General features: G+C 32.1%; 1 protein-coding gene across 1 annotated transcript in view; it reads right to left on the bottom strand.

Moving 5' to 3' along the window:
• Positions 1 to 11,893: 11,893 nt before the first annotated feature.
• The window catches only part of LOC105229058 (glucose transporter type 1), a 343,334-nt gene continuing 336,817 nt past the window's right edge, over positions 11,894 to 18,410 (bottom strand). Inside the window, 1 exon segment of the mRNA XM_049458393.1 lies at positions 11,894 to 16,439. Coding sequence (XP_049314350.1) covers positions 13,540 to 16,439 — 2,900 coding nt within the window. The 3' untranslated portion in view covers positions 11,894 to 13,539.

Genomic DNA, 18,410 nt, shown 5'->3' with positions numbered 1-18,410 from the left:
AGAGAATTACCTTGAGTTTTGATTTTCGGATTTTTCGGTTTCGGCTAATTTTTAAAGCACCATTCGCTAGAATATTAGACAGTTTCGACATAACTCAAGACTCGCTAGCAGTTGGGTTTGTCTTCAGCTAAGTTGTCAGGCATCTCTTTTGGGATCTCTCTCGTCCTCGTTTTTGCATGAGATTCATGTCTTTTGGTACGAATCTAACATTGAAACGCTTCATAAACGAAACATGAACCAGAATGATTACTGTCGATTCAAACGAGGTATATAGGTCATTTGATACATCTCTGTTCCCAACACGATCATTTTCAAGCTCTGTTTGTTTTCGCTTCACTGATTGCTTTTGGCCACTCAAATTTTTCCTCGTCAATTTTGATCAGTCGGTACTTTCTATCCCTCATATTCCCAGCAAATGAAAGACTTTAATGAAATTGTTCTTAACGTATTTTTTTTTTATTTATTTCATTTTTCTTCATTTCTTTATTTTTATTTAAATTTCTTGCTAAATTGAGCAATTTTTATATAATTTATTTTCATATGTTGTAATTTTATTTATTTATTTGTATGCCTTCATAATCAATAATGTTTGTTTTACGTGTTGTTGTGTTGCAAATTTCGTTACTAATTTATATTTAATATTGGTTATACCTAAAAATAAATATTTATTAAATAAAAAAAATTGAAAAAAATGAAAAAAAAAATTTGAAAAACATTTGAAAAATGAAAAAATAATAAAAAAGCAAATTAAAAGATTTTAAACAAACAATACAGAAAAATTAAAATTTTTGAAAAATATTAAATTTTGAAAAAAAGTTTTTGAATAAATCCTGTGAAACTTAAAAATTTAGAAGAAACTTTGATATTTTAAAAAAGAAAATTAAAAAAATTTGAGAAAAATTTATAAAATAATTAAAATTTAAAAATTTAGAAAAAATTTGATATTTAAATTTTTTTATTTTAAAAAATTATAATTAAGAAAAAAATTGAAAAGAAGACAAATAATTAAAAATTAAATTGTAAAATCAAAAATTTTGAAAAATATTAAAATTTAGAAAAATATTGAAATTTTGAAAAAATTTAAATAAATGATTTGAAATTTAAAAATTTGGAAGAAACATCCATATTTTGACAAAAAAAATGTAGAAAAATCAAAATATATGTTAAAGTTTAAAAAAATAACAAGTAACTTATTAAAAAAAGGTTTAAACAAAAATAAAAACATTAAAATTTTGAAAAAAAATTAATTATATAATTTGAAATTTAAAACTATAGAAAAAAGTTTGTTTAAAATTTTCCAATTTCTTTTTATAATTTTATTTTTAATAAATTGAATTTTATTTTTAATAAAATTATAAAAAAATTGGAAAATTTTAAATATAATAAAAAAACAAATTAAAAAAATGTAAACCAAAACTTTTGAAAAGAAAATTAGATAAATAATTTGAAGTTAAAAAAATATGATGAAAAGAAAATTAAAATAATATAAAAACATATATTTTTAAGAAATTTTGAAAAAAAGTTTGAACCATTTATAGTTCGTGAGTTTGCAGCTATAATATTTTCGTCTACGTTATTTCTTTTGTTTTTGTTGTTTTTTTTTGTATTATTTTCATATTCTGTTTGTGTATTGCATTCGTTATTTGTTTTGTCATTATTGTATTTTGCATTTATCTATTTAACTTGTTTTGTTTGCAGTTTTAAATTTCCTTCATTTTATTTACTAACGATATTTTACTCTATTTTGCTCTATAGTGTATGTTTTCATTATTAAATAATTATGTGTTCAATTAAGTTACTTAAACTTACGTTACGTTTACGTTTACGTTTTGATGAACATTAAAAATTTTTATTTTTATTTTTGTTTTATTTTTCATTTTCTTCTTTTACTCTCATATTTATATGTATGTATGTATGTGTATATATATTTTCTAATTCAATCAACTCGTATGTCTTAACTGTAAAACAATGATTTATTTTTGTTATATACATTTAGAATAACACACAGCACTGCTTGGCATCGTTTCCACTCCCGCCACAACTGAACCAAATGAGATTGAGCTTGGTTTAAAGGAATAATTGAAGTTTAACTACGTTTTAAATTCGTAATGGGAACGGTGTGGTATGTTTGAAATTTTTTTTTGAAAAATTTGTAATCTGAAAACCCACATCTAATCAAATGATTATAGCCAGCTGTGTCGCATGGAAAGCTCAACCACGCAATGCCGTTGGAGTCGATTTTTAATTACTTAGAATATTGTTTATGTAATCAAATATTCGCATGAATTATTAGTTTCATTTCTCAGTGTTAACGTTTGGTTTTGATTTCGTGGCCTTACTTTTAAATTATTTAAATAATTTAAATTTTTACCATATTTTTTTCGAAAAACTTGAAAGTATTAAATAAAAATTAAAATATTAAATAATTGATAAAAAAATTCTTATTTAAGGCAAATTACAAAATAAAACTGAAAACTAAATACGAATTGTGTTGCAAAATTAGAGAAAAAATTTAAAACTCTTTTCAAAATTAATTCTTGTCATAATTGCTGCAAGAAAACTTGGAATTAGGGTTTGGACAGACTGACGAAAAATATTTAAATACCAATGATTACAAATCCATTACTAATATTATGCTGTAAGTAATTAAAATCAGCTGTAAAAATATTTTAATTATATAAAGTTTGAAGAGAAATCTATTTTCAATCTTAACAAATTATATTACTTTTGTTGTCAAAATATAATAATGGTTAAAAAATAAAATAAATAACGGAAAAAAAATTCAAAAACTTTAACTAAAACTATTCAAATAATTTCAAAATTATGTTTGAATAATGACATGAATAATGCTAGAATACTTTTCAACATTACTTACTCTTGCTTCATTCTAAAAGAGAATGTCTGCAACATTACTTTCTCTTGCTTCCTTTTATGCAAGGAGCTATCTACATAAATAATCGGCAGAAAATTTGTTAAAAGGTAAGGTTAAAGACTGTATTCATTCCCTTAAGCTTTTTGAGGAAAGTAATGTTCTATATAATCACTAAATAACGGCAGCTATTCGAAAATGCAGCGTCTATGGGAACCTCTTTCCTTTCAGTACATTTTGTGAATAGTGATTTGATCAGATCGGATTAATCGTAAACGTCGCAATCAACAACTTGTGCGGCTCAAAATCAATTATAGATATAATAATCATATATAATTTCAACATTAGAATATATTTCAGTTAATTGTTATGGTATCGTTAAACTAGTTATTTATGGGTGAATTTAACCATAACAAGCCGTCTCACATGGGCAGGCAACGATGACGGTGCATATATAAGTATTTCCAAATAATTATTATGAAAAAATTATAGGTAATTATACCAAAACTATAAGTAATTACTTTATCAAAAAAAATTATAATAATAATAAAATAAAATAAAAATATATATATTTTAATAGAGTACTTTAGAAGTATTAGTGGAAAGCCTTCATCTACAGCCAGTCATCAGATGAGCATTGCAAGCAGTAAATACCCAAAACCATACACTTTCAGTTACTATCCCTAATCGTACTATAAGTGAAACAACTCTCGATAAGGAGATGCCGTGTGCCGAGTAAAGTAAATTTTGAGTCTGGGCTTCAAGGCAAACAAAGGTAAGGAACAAAGGTCATAATTTTGTAAAAGATAGTTAGGCTATCTATGCCTGCTTTGGATTTGTGAAACCTCGATATTATTGGCCATAACAATCGCGGCGTTAGTTCTGCTTTCTCCATGTTAGACAAATGAGCAAAGCAAATGGGTCTAGTAGTGAACGAGGGCAAGACGAAATATCAACTGTCATCAAACATTCAGTTGTGGCATTCGCGACTTGGCTCTCACTTTTGACAGTCATAACTTCGAAGTCGTAGATAATTTCCTCTATCTTAGATATTTGGAAAATTGTGAAACAAACAACCAACAGGTATTAATCAAATAGTATGCTATTAACAAGTAGACATATTGATATATGTATAGGTTAGTTTAGGTTAGACTGATTTCTGCTGAGGCCACGAATTATCCCACTTGGAAACCTAATAATGCCTGTCCGTTGTGATGATCACAGCTCCTGGGTGCGGATCAAAAAAACGGTCGCATATAAACAAAACGTCTAGAGCTTGCTTTCTTATTGAGGCGGCTAATTGAAGCTCCAGACGATTCGCTGGATTCGATAAAAATAATGGCAACTGTCATGCTTCAAGCGAAGGCTCGACATGATAAAGTGCCTAGATGTTTCCATTTTAACTTCTTTATTGTAAATTTGCCATCTTGTGTCATCTAAAATTTTTAGCCTTACTTAGTGATACCAGTTTGGAGGCCTATTTCCCTATAGAAAATTTTTTGTAAACTTTACTTTGAAAAGATGTGTAGTAGAGCTCATATAAAGCGAGCAGAGAAATGTCAATGTGGAAGGACTTTTGCAGATGACAATATAAGTAAGTAAGCGAGAAAGTATTTAATATAGTAAACTATATTACGAAAATATAAAAAATTAAAAATATATATAAATTAAAAATTAAAAACAAAAAATATGTAAAAACAACAATTAATTAGAAAATACTTTTAAGATTAATTAAATACTTAATATAATTATACAAATCATTAAAAAATATTTTTAAATTAAATAAAAAAATTAATTTATTCAATTAATTAAAAAATATTTGTAAATTTTTTTTTAAATTAAATTAAATTAATTTTTTGAAAAATAATTTTAATTTAAATTAAAAAATTAGATTTAATTAACTGCATTAAAAATATTTTTGAATTTAATAAAAAAAATTAACTTAATTAAAAATTATTTGTAAATTTTTTATTAATTAAATTTATTTAATTTTGTTAAAAAATACTTTTAAATTAAATTAAAAAATTAGATTTAATTAATTTCATTAAAAATATTTTTGAATTTAATAAAAAAAAAATTAACTTAATTAAAAATTATTTGTAAATTTTTATAAATTAAATTTAATTAATTTTTTGAAAAAAATACTTTAAATTTAATTTTTTAATTTAATTAACTTCATTATTTAATTTTATAAATTAATAAAAACAATAAAAAATTATTTAATTTAATAAAAAAATTATTTGTTAATTTTTATTAATTAAATTTAATTAAAAAATAATTTTCAAATTTTCTCATGCAACTGACTTACATAATTGTCCACTATTCAAAAAATTTTGTATACCAAATCTATTTTTAATAATTATCGGTAAATTTTATTATATTTACTATCATTGCTTATGCTTCAACTATTCATTACAATAGTGTTCTAATTTTTTTAATTTTATTATTATTATATGTATGTATGTATATATATTATTTAAATATTCAAGTGCAATAAAATTATACCGTTACGAGTTATTTCCACTACCGTTAGCTGTTAGTATTTTAATTACATTGTATTCATGTTTCATTTTGTTTTTCCTTTTCTTCATAATATTATTTATAATTTTATGTTTTTTTAATTATTATATAATATGTACAAAAAGAACATAACATTGTTGTCGCTATTTTCACTTTAAAAACCTTTTTTGGCAGTGCATTGAAAATTTTAACTATTTACGAAATGACTTAAATCATTATGCGATTCTGTTGTGTTTTGTTTTGTTGCTTGCTTTAATAATTATTTATTTTGTTTTTGCTATTTATTGTGTTACTTTAGTTTAATGTCATTTCACTATTTGGTTTTTATTATTTTTTTTTGGTTTTAATTTGCATTCTTATTGTTTTGCTCATTTTTTGTTGGTTAACTGTGGCGCTAATGTTGTTGTGATTTTTTGTTATTTGTATAATTTTTTTACTTCTAATTTTTGTATTTTTATTTATAATTTTTTTATATTTTTTTTATTTATAATTTCAGTATTTTCAATTATTTTTTTAAACTATTTCCTTTCGTTTCATTACAATTAATTTGCCTAATTAATTTATTATATTTGTTAATAGCTACGATTATTGTTGTCACTAATTTAATTTCATTATTTCTTTTCATTTAATTGTTTTTCCTTTAATTTAATTTTCCTTTAATTAAATTATTATTTTAATTAAATTATTACTTTTTATTATATTTTATTTCTATTTCTTTAAATTTTATTAAACTTATATTTACATACAGTGTTTTTTCGCACAAGGTACATTCGATTTGAATTGTTTTTCCTTTTTTAAATAATTTTATATTTGTTTTTCGTCTTTGTGTTGTTGTAACACTTGCTTGTCGCGCATTTTTTGCTTGTTGATTTTTTCTTTGAATTTTCGTTTAAATTAATTTTAGCTTAATTAATTACTCAAGTACGCTTACATATGTGTGTGTGTGAGTGTGTATTGGTGTGTGTGTGTCACTCAAAGAAATGCAAAAGTGAGAAACATACAACAACAACAACGAATTGCTTGGTCAAATCAAGTTACTTAAATGATTTTGTTTTTGTTTTTCTTTTTTGTTACCTTTTCTTCATTTCATTTTAATGGAAGACAGTAGTCGTATTTATAAAAAAAATCACACAAAAATTGCACACCGATTGCAAATGCGAAATTCTCGGTTCAAATTGCGAGCAGTGCCTTTAGAATTCTGGTGAAGTGGCAAGTGTGTATTTGTTGTGCTTCTAAGTACTTTACATATGCCTATTTTGCTTCGAATAATTTTCATAAAATTTACTTTTTGTTTTTTAATTTCAGCCATTTAAATGTTTATTGAAGAGAACTTAATTTGCAGTATTATTTTTTAAAAATTATAGGAACTTTATAGCATGAAGCTGCAGTGGTGTGTGTATTAAGTGTGCGCTCTTAAAGCTTAAAGCCCAAAAAAGTGTTCGCGGAATATCGAAATTTGTGTTTTATAATGTGTCACGGGTTCATTTACTATAAAAATTTTAACATTCAGAAAAAACCATTAAACAAAAATAAATTGAAAAATTTTTAAAATTTATTTTTACACAAAAAATAGAATATTATAATAAAATATAAAAATAAATTGATATTTAAAAAAAAATTAATGTTTCGAACTAAAATTTTCACAAAAAAAAATAAATAATTTCTAAAATTGATATTTTTACAAAAAACAAACTTTATTAAAAATTTTTAATTAAAAAAAAAAATAAAAATAAAGATTAAAAATTTAAAGTTTTACAAAAACAATTTTTTTTCAAAGAAAAAAATTTTAAAACAACTAAAAAAAAAATAAATAGGGAAATTTTTAAAATTGATATTTTTACAAAAAACAAAATAAGGAAATGAAAACAAAATTTCTTAAGGCAGTTTTAATAAAAATTTGTTTATATTTTATGTTTTATTATTTCAAACAAAAAAATATTTCTAAAAAAATTAAGGAACTTACAAAAAGGATGGAAAAAATTTACATATTGATGTTTTCCATAATTTTTTTTTTTTTTAAATTTCAACAATATTTATTTAAAACCAAAAAATATCTTTCCAAATATGGACTTAAATTGTTTTTGAATTTTAAAAAATTTTACAAGTAAAAATTATGTCTACAAAAATAATTTAAACATAATTTACACAAAAAAATTAACTAAAAAAAATTTTAAAATTAATATTTTACATAAAAAAATTATTTTTCAAAAAAAATTAAAACAAACAAATTTATTTTCTTAGATGTGGAATCCTATTATTTTTTAATTGTAAACATGTTTCTACAAAAAAAAACAATTTAATAAATAAAAAATAAAATTTAAAAAATATTTAGCAGTATTTTTTTTTACTTTGTAATTTTGTTTCACTCTCCAAAAAAATAAAATTTTTTACAAAGTACACAAAAAAAAATATAATTTTTCCATAAAAAATATATACTCTTATGTTACAAAAAAAACAATAGAAAGTTTATAAAAAAAATTATTTAAATAATTTTCAAAAGCTAATATTCAATATTTAAAGTTTAATTTTGTATTATTTTATAAAAAACTTAAATTAAAATATTATAATAATTCGATCGTAGCAATAAAATTTTGTTTAATTAAAAAAAAAAATATACGTATAATAACAAAAATATTTACGCAACAAAGAATTATCACAAAACTGAGAAAAACACAATATTGAAAAAATAATATATTATTAGTCACTGCTTAAATATTATAAATACTAAATTTTTTTCACCAAAATATTAAATATAATTAAAAATACATTTTTAATATAATTTGCCAAAAAAAAATTGTTAAGAAAAATATTACAAAAAAAATTGTTTACTTAAAAGAAAATATTTTATTATTTACTTAAAAAATATTTTACAAAAAAAAATAGTTTATAAAAATAATATTTCATAAAAAAAATATTAAAAAAAAAAACAACACAAAATATTTTTCCTTAAACAATAATATTTACAAAAAAAAAAATAATTAAAAAAATGTTTAAAAAAATTAAAAAACAAATTTTCTTACTTAAAAAAACTATTTTACAGGAAATAAACCCAAAAAAATCTTTTCACCAAAACAATAATATTCGCAACACTTCAGTGTAGTTTTGCTTTATTTTATAAAAAAACTAAAATATTTTCACTTGGCGTGTGCGTACTTTAACCTTTAGTTTACTCCCTAAATACTTGAAATACATGTGTTTGTTGTTGTTTTAACATTTTTAAACTATTGCGCATGCATTTTGCTCTTTGCTTGCATGTACTTTAACGTCTTATCTAATTTATTTGTATTATTATTTATTATTATATAGTTGTGTTTTTTGTATTTTTTTTTTAATTTTCAACTAATATTTTGTTTTTGTAATTCATTATTTAATCATTAATCATTACTTCTGCTGAATTGATATTACAAAATTGCGTCTTTTCAAATTCCATACGATTTACAACTGAAGTCGACTAACAACTTTACACATTTATTTATTATAAATCTACACTTTATCGTTATTTAGAATATTTTTTTGCAATTTCTTAAAATTAATATTTTCATAAGTATAATTACATATATAAAAAGTAATCTGTTAATAACCGAGCAAGCATGAGTCGTAGTCAGTGCGAGTCAAAGTAAAAGTTTTTTGTTGAAACGAACACACAATAAGATCAGACTGAAAGATTTGGAAAAGGTTGTGGCGCAGAGCTTAATTACATATACTTGTACATATGTATGTATGTACATATTTTCCAACAAAACTTAGAAACTGTTGCTACAGACGAGAAAGGGTAACTGTTGTGGAACGGCAGTCAGCTTAAAGTCTCCACAGAAGCTTCAAGGAATAGTACAAGTATTGTACGAGTACTTAATATGGACCGTTTTTATTAAACATCGATAAACTTTGATTTGTAGTGAATCGAAGAAACAACTCGCATGAATTATTTATTCTAGCACAATTGGTATGTGAAAGCTAATACGACATTAAGATAGCAGTAGATTTAATGTTCCGGAGGGCATCCATCATCAGAAAAATGAGCATCCACTCAAGCAGCAGCGCCGCGATACTAGTCTAGACTCGCTATAAATAGCATCGAATGTCTTTGCGATAATATTGATATGGCAGCCAGGACACAGCGGAATCGAAGGAAATTGTAAATGTAATGAGCTAGCAAGGATTCCGTAAGCTCTTTTGTTCTACGACTAGATAGCTGAGCTTCGCGGCAGCTTGGCCAGCGCTGGGCCACCGTCAGTAAATACGTTTTCGCAATATCCTTTTGGCCCAAGATCGATCGCAAGAGATCTAGTGATCTCTTAGATCTCAGTAATGCTAGCCACTCTCTAGTTGAGGGACTTTTAACAGGCCATTACCCTATTGGCGTCCATTCTGTAAGGCTAGGAATCTTACCAGACGCCATCTGCAGAAGTTGTATGAAAGAAGGTGAGGTGGAAACAGCTCAACACTTCCTTCTTGACTGCTCGCTTTTGGGAGGTCAAGACTTAAGCACTTAATACATCCCACACCTTTGGCGGAAATGGAAATTAAACGGCTGTGCAAATTTCTTTGAGCACCCGTCAAAGATGGATAACAGCACGCGGAATTTTGGTTGCGCCTATTCCTTTCTGCTGATTTTGTTAGCAAAGACATGAAATAATAGAAGTCGTCGAGGATGGTTGGCATCCTGTAAATACTGTTTTGATTGCCCAATTGCTGTATTGTACATTGCATAAAAATCATTTGGAACCATTTAAAGAAGACTAAATACTAAAAGATGCTCCATATATGGTTGCCGTACGAGTCAACACAAAAAAAAAACTGATAGTCCGAATTCCTATCTGCGTATCGCAGGAAAATCGGTATACTTCTGAAGCGAGTGGTTACTGGTGACATAAAGTAGGTCAACTACGATAACGTCAAGTGAAAGCAGTTTTGATCAAATCGCGATGTGGGATTCAAAACTGGCGGTTAGAAATGTTATCCTATGTGTTTAATGGAATTGGCAAGGAAACATCTACTAAAAGCTCTTCCTCTTTGCTCAAACTCGTATATCGGAACTTCGACCTGGATCTGGACCTGGACTTGAACCTGGACCTAGGACAGGAAAAAGCAATAACTAACTACAAGGTCTGACAGGAGATTTAAATATGATACCACGGGGAGCAGTTAGCCCTAGAAATTCGCTCCAATCTGCTCATTGGGTTTGACCCTCTGGGCGATTCGTGATGGCTGTGGTTTAAACCTAAGGGCAAGTAGAATTGAAAATTCAATTTAGTGTGGAGTCGCACTGCGGCCGGGTGCCGAAATCACAGCATGGCAAAGGTTTTAGGTCACCCTCGAACCCGAGCAAGGTGGAAACGGTTTCCCTTACCTGATCAATCGGAACCAAATATTTTCAAAATACATGTATTATTTGGGGCGCTGTTCAATGTATTGCTTCGATATATGTGCTTTTAAGCACCGTGGGCTAAAGCTGTCGCTCACGGATATTCTTTGAAAAAAAAACAACTGTTTTACCGTCTGCAATTGGATCATTTAAAGGAAGTTATTGCTCAGCAGCGACAAGCTTTGGTTAATAGAAGTGAAATTGAGTTCCATCAGGACACAACCAGCTCACAAACATCGGCAGTGACTCATTACCAGTGCCATAGGAGACTTTGCTGGTGAGAAATTTGAAATAGAAATAGATCTAACTATATAAAATACCTTCGTGGTATTACTTTGAAGATTTAGTTTGTTAAAACATAACTAGGCAACAGAAGATCTTGCATAATATTTTACTTTTAGCATTGTTACTGAGAGTTGAAAACTCATATTAAGCTCTCTCTCTCTCATTTACGAAGTGCTATCGTCGTGTTCTTAGCATAATTATCATTTCATTGAACGATGCATCCTTATAATTTATCAAAGAAAATGTTCTGTAGGAGACTTACATATTTTAGCGCTGTCCCCTGCTCACTAACATCTATCGCTGAGAGATACTTGCAATTGTGAAAAAACGAGCTGAGTTTTGTCGCGTAGCCGCACGAGCAATATCAATAATGAGACAAAAGGTAAAGGACAAAGCTTCCTATTAAAGATCGAACAACTGCAGTTCTTTTAGGTGCTCAAATTACAGTTATGCGTAATAAAAATGCAGCGCAACAACGATATGAAATTTGAAAAAAATTAAATTTTGAGTTAGTTAGTTGATTTCTGAAAAATATATCCTATATTCATTGCCAATTTATTAGTGCATGTGTGTACGCATGAGTAAAAGCTTAGTTATTTCTAGTGTGTGTGTGTGTGGTTTAGGGGCTTTTAGGTTTTCGATTTTTGCTTCTTCGAACAGTTTAAAATCAATGTGCGCTTTAACTTAGCCTTATGAGAACTGCAATGCTGCTTGTTTTATGGGCTTTACTTTTTCATTAATTGCTGTTGTTTTTGTAAATTAACTGTACTGCATCTTTACTATGTGATTTATTTAATTTCTGTTTCTTGCTTGCTTTTTTTCGAATATAATTGGAAAGTACGAGTTCCGATGCCATGCCATTGGTTTTATGCATATTATTATAATTTTTGTTTTTGTATTTTATTGACTAATACAAATTCATTTTATGCATACCTTACGCTAAGGGTTCTCACAATAATCACCTATTTCTTTTGCTTGCCTTAATTAATTTAATTATTTTTAATTAAAATAGTCGTTGTGTCACAATTTCGCATTTACTTTTTTTTTTGTTTTGCTTTTACTTATATGCTCGAGTGTTTTTTGCTTTGTTTTTGTTTTTTGAATTATTAAAGTATAACTGTTTATTTTTTATTTGTTAGTTTTAATTTTAGTTGCTTTTCGTCAAGCAGTCGTCGGCGTCGATTTTGCGCACTGCGCGCCTGCTGATCTCGTGTTCCGGGCAAATATTTGCAAGCTTTAATGTGTGTTTACCGTTATTTTATGTCTTTCTGTGTGTGTGTGTGTGTTTAGTGTGTATGTATGTGTGTTTGTCTACAGTAGAAAAGAGCGTGCGCAGCCACGCCCCCCACAACTCACACAGCACTTTGCAACTCACTATTTGGTTTGTGCATACGGAATTTGGCATTTATTTGGGTGGTGTTGCCACACTTTTGCATTTCTTATACATATACATATATTACTCAACTTCTATTGTTTTTGCATACATTCGCATATTTTGTTTTTGGTTTTCTGTTTTACAGTTAGATTTTTTTTGTTTGGCAGTGAACACAGTAAATAATTTACGTCTGCTTATGCTTCTAGATCCTTACACTCAATTCAAATAACGGGATAACACGCCGCACCTACCCGAGTATTGTGTACATTGGTAGACACTCTGCTGCTTCTTCTTCTTATTCTTCTTTTTCTATTTTTCAGTACTTATCTACAGCTTACTGCGCTTTATTGCTTTTCAAGATTGATACAAAATACATATGGACATATGTATGTATGTTTGTTTGTTTTTGTATTTTCTAATATCAGCCGCTCACCGCACGCCATACGCTTGACGCCTGCTGCTTGATTGCGAAGATCAAGCTTGATTGTGTAACACCAAGGAACGCTAATTGATTGCTTAAGTTCGAGTACATGCCATGGATGAGTGAAGATTGGTCGCCCGAGCGCCAACGTTAGCCATAAAACGTGCTGGAAGTCGTTAGATCTGGAACTAGATCACATAACGGTAGAGCAGGAACACTTTCGAAAGCAGTATGAAATAAATTGAAGCTCGTTGGCCGCATAGTTACGCCTTATGTTTACGCTGCGCCAACCGCCACTTCGGAAGCCAGTAATTTCAGAACACTCAGCACATAACTGTGCTACGCATTTCGATTGAAAATCAGCACAAAAGTAAGTGAAAGCTCGTCGAAAGCTCCATAATATTTCGTGCTACAGCTGCTGCGGCTTCAATTGCTAGCCTCGTCCAAACTAAAGGCGCGTCGGTTGAGCGCCACGACCACATACCGTTTGCCGAAGTAGGGAGAATCTGCACAAAATAGAGACACGTATACACATAGCAAACTTTTACAAAATACTTCGCGCTAGCAAAGCCTCGTTCAAACGATCCAAGTGTGTTGTTGGATGTGTGCTGACAAACGATCGATGCACGTTTGCTGCGTACATACGTATGTATAACGGAAACTGCTTAGCGCACATCGATCGTCGGGTCGTTCGATCGGCTAGCTCACTTCTTGCGCAGGAAATCGGTATATTTGCGTGCACGCTTGCGCACCTTTTTGAAAGCATTGCTGATCTTAAAGCTTTCGGTGAAATGCTGATGTTGATGATGATGATATTGCTGGTGATTGTGATAGTGATGATGTGCACCGCTGTTGGGTGAGTGCTGTTGATCGGCGCCATGCGCCTGATAATGAAAATATGGATGATGTGCGTTCACATAGGAAGCGGCAGCTGGATTGATGGAGGCCGACAAACATGGTGAGGAGGCTGGCGATGCAGGCGATAATGGTGAACGTGGTGTTGGTGAAAATTGACAGCTGTCACGACACGATATCAAATTGTGATCGGAAGCGGCATCGAATGATTCGAAAGAGACACCAGTCGGTACAGGCGATTGCAGTAGGGATGAGTGATGATCATCGCTTGTTGCGGTGATCGTTGGCGAGCCACAAGTGGCGCTAGAGCAACCACCAATTGCGCCTTCCTCCTCGGCAGCATCAGCACTGCCGGCAGTGCTGGTGAAGTCTTTGGGCAGCTCACCAATGCCTAGCGGCTTGTCAAACTGTGAGTTTGCCGACATGTTTGTGTAGTCGTAGCTTGGGTAGGTGTATGGCAAGTAGCCGCTGTGATGCGCCTCGCTTGAGACCGCAACTGTATCACCACCGCGTGTGGTGTTAATGAACTTGACTTCGTTGGCGTTGCGTTCGGTGTAGTTGCCGAAGACGATATTAATATTATTCGTGCTAGACGAGAGGTTGATGTTGGTCGGTGAGAGCGGTGTGCTGCTGCATGAGGACGCGGCACAGGCTGTGGCGCCCTCAGACTCGCCAATGGCTGTGCCAGCGGCGTTAGAGTTCTGATTTAGATTTGTTTCTTTGCTGGAGTTGCGTCGAAAGCAGAATTCGTAGCCGCGTACGCTGTCACCACCCTCCGAGGAGGCAGCACCGGTATTATTGTTGGCGAAATTGTTTTTATACTGGAATTCCAAGGCATTGCTTGGCTGGAATGGATAGTTTTTAGAATTGTTCAACACATCGTTGGACTGTTGATTGCCCTTCGAGAGATATTGATGTATGTCTTCGCTGGTGATCTGCAGATCTTGATCGAGGTAGGTGTTACATTGGATGTAGTTATTGCAACAGTTATTGTAGGAGTCTGCCTCCTGATGGAAAAGCACCGTGGTTGATGTCTCCTCAAAATCACAGTTCATTGGGCTTTCGCGACATTTGCGCGCCGCCGCTGCTGCCGAAGTGCTTGGGCGCTCATCGTGCGTGTGCTTGCGGCTGCTGTGCTGCATGGTGTACGAACGATGCTCACTGCGATGTTCGCTGCGGTGCTCACACTTAGTTGGCTTCGGCTCGCGTGGCACACGTGTTTGCTCATCCGCCGAAGTCCACGGATCTTTGGTGTCCATCTCGCTCACTGCGCGTTCGAATTCGGTAGGTGACTTACCATCGGCCAGGAAGCTCCAACGTATTGGTGACGGCGAGCACGCATATTCGGGCAGATCATTGCTCAGCGCATCCTTTGATGTTTGTCGTTCGATGGTCACCTTGGACGGCGAAACCACAATTTTGCCGCCACTACCGCGTTTGTCCAAATCGGCGGCATCGATACCCATCTGTTTGGCACGATCGAAAACGGAAGTTAGCGAGCCGGGCTGACTGCTTGGATGGCCAGCGTTTAAGCCACGCAATGAAATCGATGTGTAACTGGGTTGTCGCTGGTGCAAACGACGTTTACGCAGCGCAACCGATGCCGACTTAATTGAGTTATTGCGACTGAGCGATGAACGTGAGCCATACAGACTAGTCGAATCGGTCTGATAGCAATAATCCGAAGAAGTGCAACACGACGAAGGTCGACGTGTGGAACCATAGAGATCCTCTGCGAAATATTGCGCGAGCTCAGTGCGCGAAGAGTTGCAACAGGTCTTACGCACCAAGATCTCTTGCACCTCACGATCCACACAGGTCGGATCGTGGCATGTGTTCAACGAGGTGCTGGAAATATCTGTGGCTGAGCGATGACGTCGCGTGCAGCTGCTGCCATGTGTGTGGCTGTGATGCCGATTTGAGGAACGCGGTTCGCTATGCTGACTATGTCCATGTGGACCATGTAAGCTTGAGTTACCGCTGCCGCCTCCGCCTCCTGCATTACCATTACCGTTGCCATTTCCATTCTGTTGATGACTGTGACGCGAACGTCGGCGTCGATGATTATGCTGATGATGCTGATGTGGATGATGCGTGGATGAGGTTGGCGCATTGCCTGCGGGAGGACGTGTTGGATGCGTTAGGGATGAACGCGGCAGCGAATCGGTTTCGTGCATGTGATGATGCGATTGATGCGGTGATGAGTGCTGGCTGTGCGAGTGATGACTGTGCGGCGATGTGTGGCGACTATGGTGTGGACTGTGGCTGTGCTTGCGTTGCGCTTGGTGGCGGTGTGGCGTCGGTGTGGTGGTGGATTGTTGAAGCGGTTCCGCGTAAGCAATGTGGCTGTGACAGTGAGTTGGCTGGTGCATATATGGCTGATCGCCGTGCTGTTGTTGTTGCTGCTGTTGCTGTTGCAATTGCTGCAGGTGCGCTTGCGTGTCGTCACATACAATATCCTTATCATAGCTACAATGTACGTGATGATGTTGCTGTGACTGTTGCTGCTGTTGTTGCTGTTGGCGTGATGTTTTCGATTGTGTTGGATGTTGTTGTTGTTGATGTGGGTATTGGTGTTGTTCAGCATTCGTTGAATGTACACTGGCAGTTTCAGGAGGTGAGGCGTTCCTCAGTCAAGGCCCGCTGTTCGGGCAGACAGGTATTTGCTGACGATGGTGATGGGGCGCAGAGGCACCGCTCCGGCCCTGGAGTGTATTTCGGCCGCCTTCTAAACAACGCTCGGATGCAGCTGCATATTTTCCATAAATGAAATTGAAAAATACATCAAAATCTATTTGAACTAATGAACGGTAAGCATAAAAAATATTGGTGGTGGAAATAAGCGTGTATGTGTGCGTGTGTCTAAGAAAAGGTGGCGCAAAGCTTCTTCGAGTAATACAATGCGCTTTCGAAGAAACTTTGTTGGTGTGTGAGTCTGTAGTCAGAAAGCATTGTGTGTGTGTTCTCTTCTGTAAAGCTCTTATAAATAACATTTATTCTGTCTTAGAACTAAGAAGTTGCATGCAAGTTGGAAATATCATGCTAGAAAAATCACATGCGATATCTGATAATCCTATATGAGGGTACTGAGCGATGAAAACTATATTATATTGAATGTCATGCATATACTTTTCAACATATGTGAGATCTGGTTATATCATCATGATCGAATTATATAATGAAAGCGATATAATGAGCACCTATTTTTAATGAATGGACGGTATATGCATGGCAGTGAAGGAAGAAAAAGTAAAATATAAAATTCCTTATTTTTATGTATCGATTTTTTATGATTTATGACTTTTCGGTGCTAAACCCAGGACGGAGATTTCTCTTCCGCTTAGATTTGGATATGGAACACCCAGGTATCGTTAAAACGCTTTGAATCTAACGGAAATCGGTTGAATCTTTACCTCCTTGAAGAAGGTTGTACTCCGGAATTGTATCTCCAATGATGGAAAAGAAACCGCCCGCGATAGGCTCGGCGAAACAATGATCCAAACAGAAAGAGAAGCTCTCCCTAAAATATTTCTGACCTGCTTTGGTTCTCATGATATTAGTATTAAATACGTATTAGTCTTAAGAGGTTATATGGGTTTACGGGTTCCAAAAAAGGAATTTTATTTATTATTTTATTAAATTCTATAACATTTCCAAAATATTTTCTTAAATTTTCAAGTTGATCTGAGTAATAGTTTCGGAGATGCAGCCTTGAGAACTTGTGCGCCCGAAGCTAGCAAGGCTAAGTGTTTTTGAAGTTGGTTGATTAGATAGACGACTAAACCGAACTTCATGAAAATTTACACAGGTCTGCCAAAAACCTAATTTTCAGTTTTTTTCTTTCGTCCAAGTTCTAAGTTAAGGTTTGAACTAAAAAACGTATTTTTTCGCTTTAGATGATCCTGTAAAAAGTTAACCTGCCACCGCGGGCCCATGATTTTTCCGAAGGGTCAACGGAAATCGCGTCGCAATGGCCGAGTTTAAAATATTTTTTTCCAAAAATTTCTGTATTCCTTTGCTAATAGTGTATGTTTTTTTAACAATAAAAAAATCTAATAAAATAATTAATTTTTTCTATGAGTTAGAAATTGATGAAAAAAGACTGCTGATTACCCGAGCAAACCCAGCTAATCCCTTAAAATGTATTAGCCAGGTTCTTCATACAGAGAAAGACTTGGTGTTAGGTCAGGCGGATTTCATGAAAGTATGTATATTTATATCCTAAACAGGGTATTACGAGTATATGGCTGCAATACAAAATTAACGATTGGAATCAAGAAAAAACGAAAACTTCATGGCAATTTTCATATGACGTGATATCTTCATGAAATAGCATACTGAGCAGAAATCATACAGATCGAATCACTATGCCAATCTTTTATATTAGTGAAGGGTATTATAGCTTCGGTGCAACCAAAGTTGATAGTTTTACATAAAACATATAAATTGGCATAAGTTGAGTTGGGATGTAAGCTGGGTTTCTTTAGTTGAAATGCTGTGCTTGGGAAGTAGGCCGATAGCAGAGCTTTAAGAAACTGCTTGCTCAAAACTATACGAATTAATTTTAGATAGAAAACACTTGTAATAAATTGTTGTATTTCAAAAGTTTCAAAAGCTGAGTTAAGCTATTTTTTTCATTATAAACATATAGTATTTGAGCCTTATGAAAGCAAAACACAAATTCATAAAATTCGATTTTTTTTTACACTCTGATAGGGTA

This window comes from Bactrocera dorsalis, chromosome 5, assembly GCF_023373825.1.
Source record: "Bactrocera dorsalis isolate Fly_Bdor chromosome 5, ASM2337382v1, whole genome shotgun sequence".
In the NCBI taxonomy this organism is placed as follows: Eukaryota; Metazoa; Arthropoda; class Insecta; order Diptera; family Tephritidae; genus Bactrocera; species Bactrocera dorsalis.
Note: the sequence above shows the minus strand (reverse complement) of the source record. Positions and strands in the feature narration are given on the sequence as shown.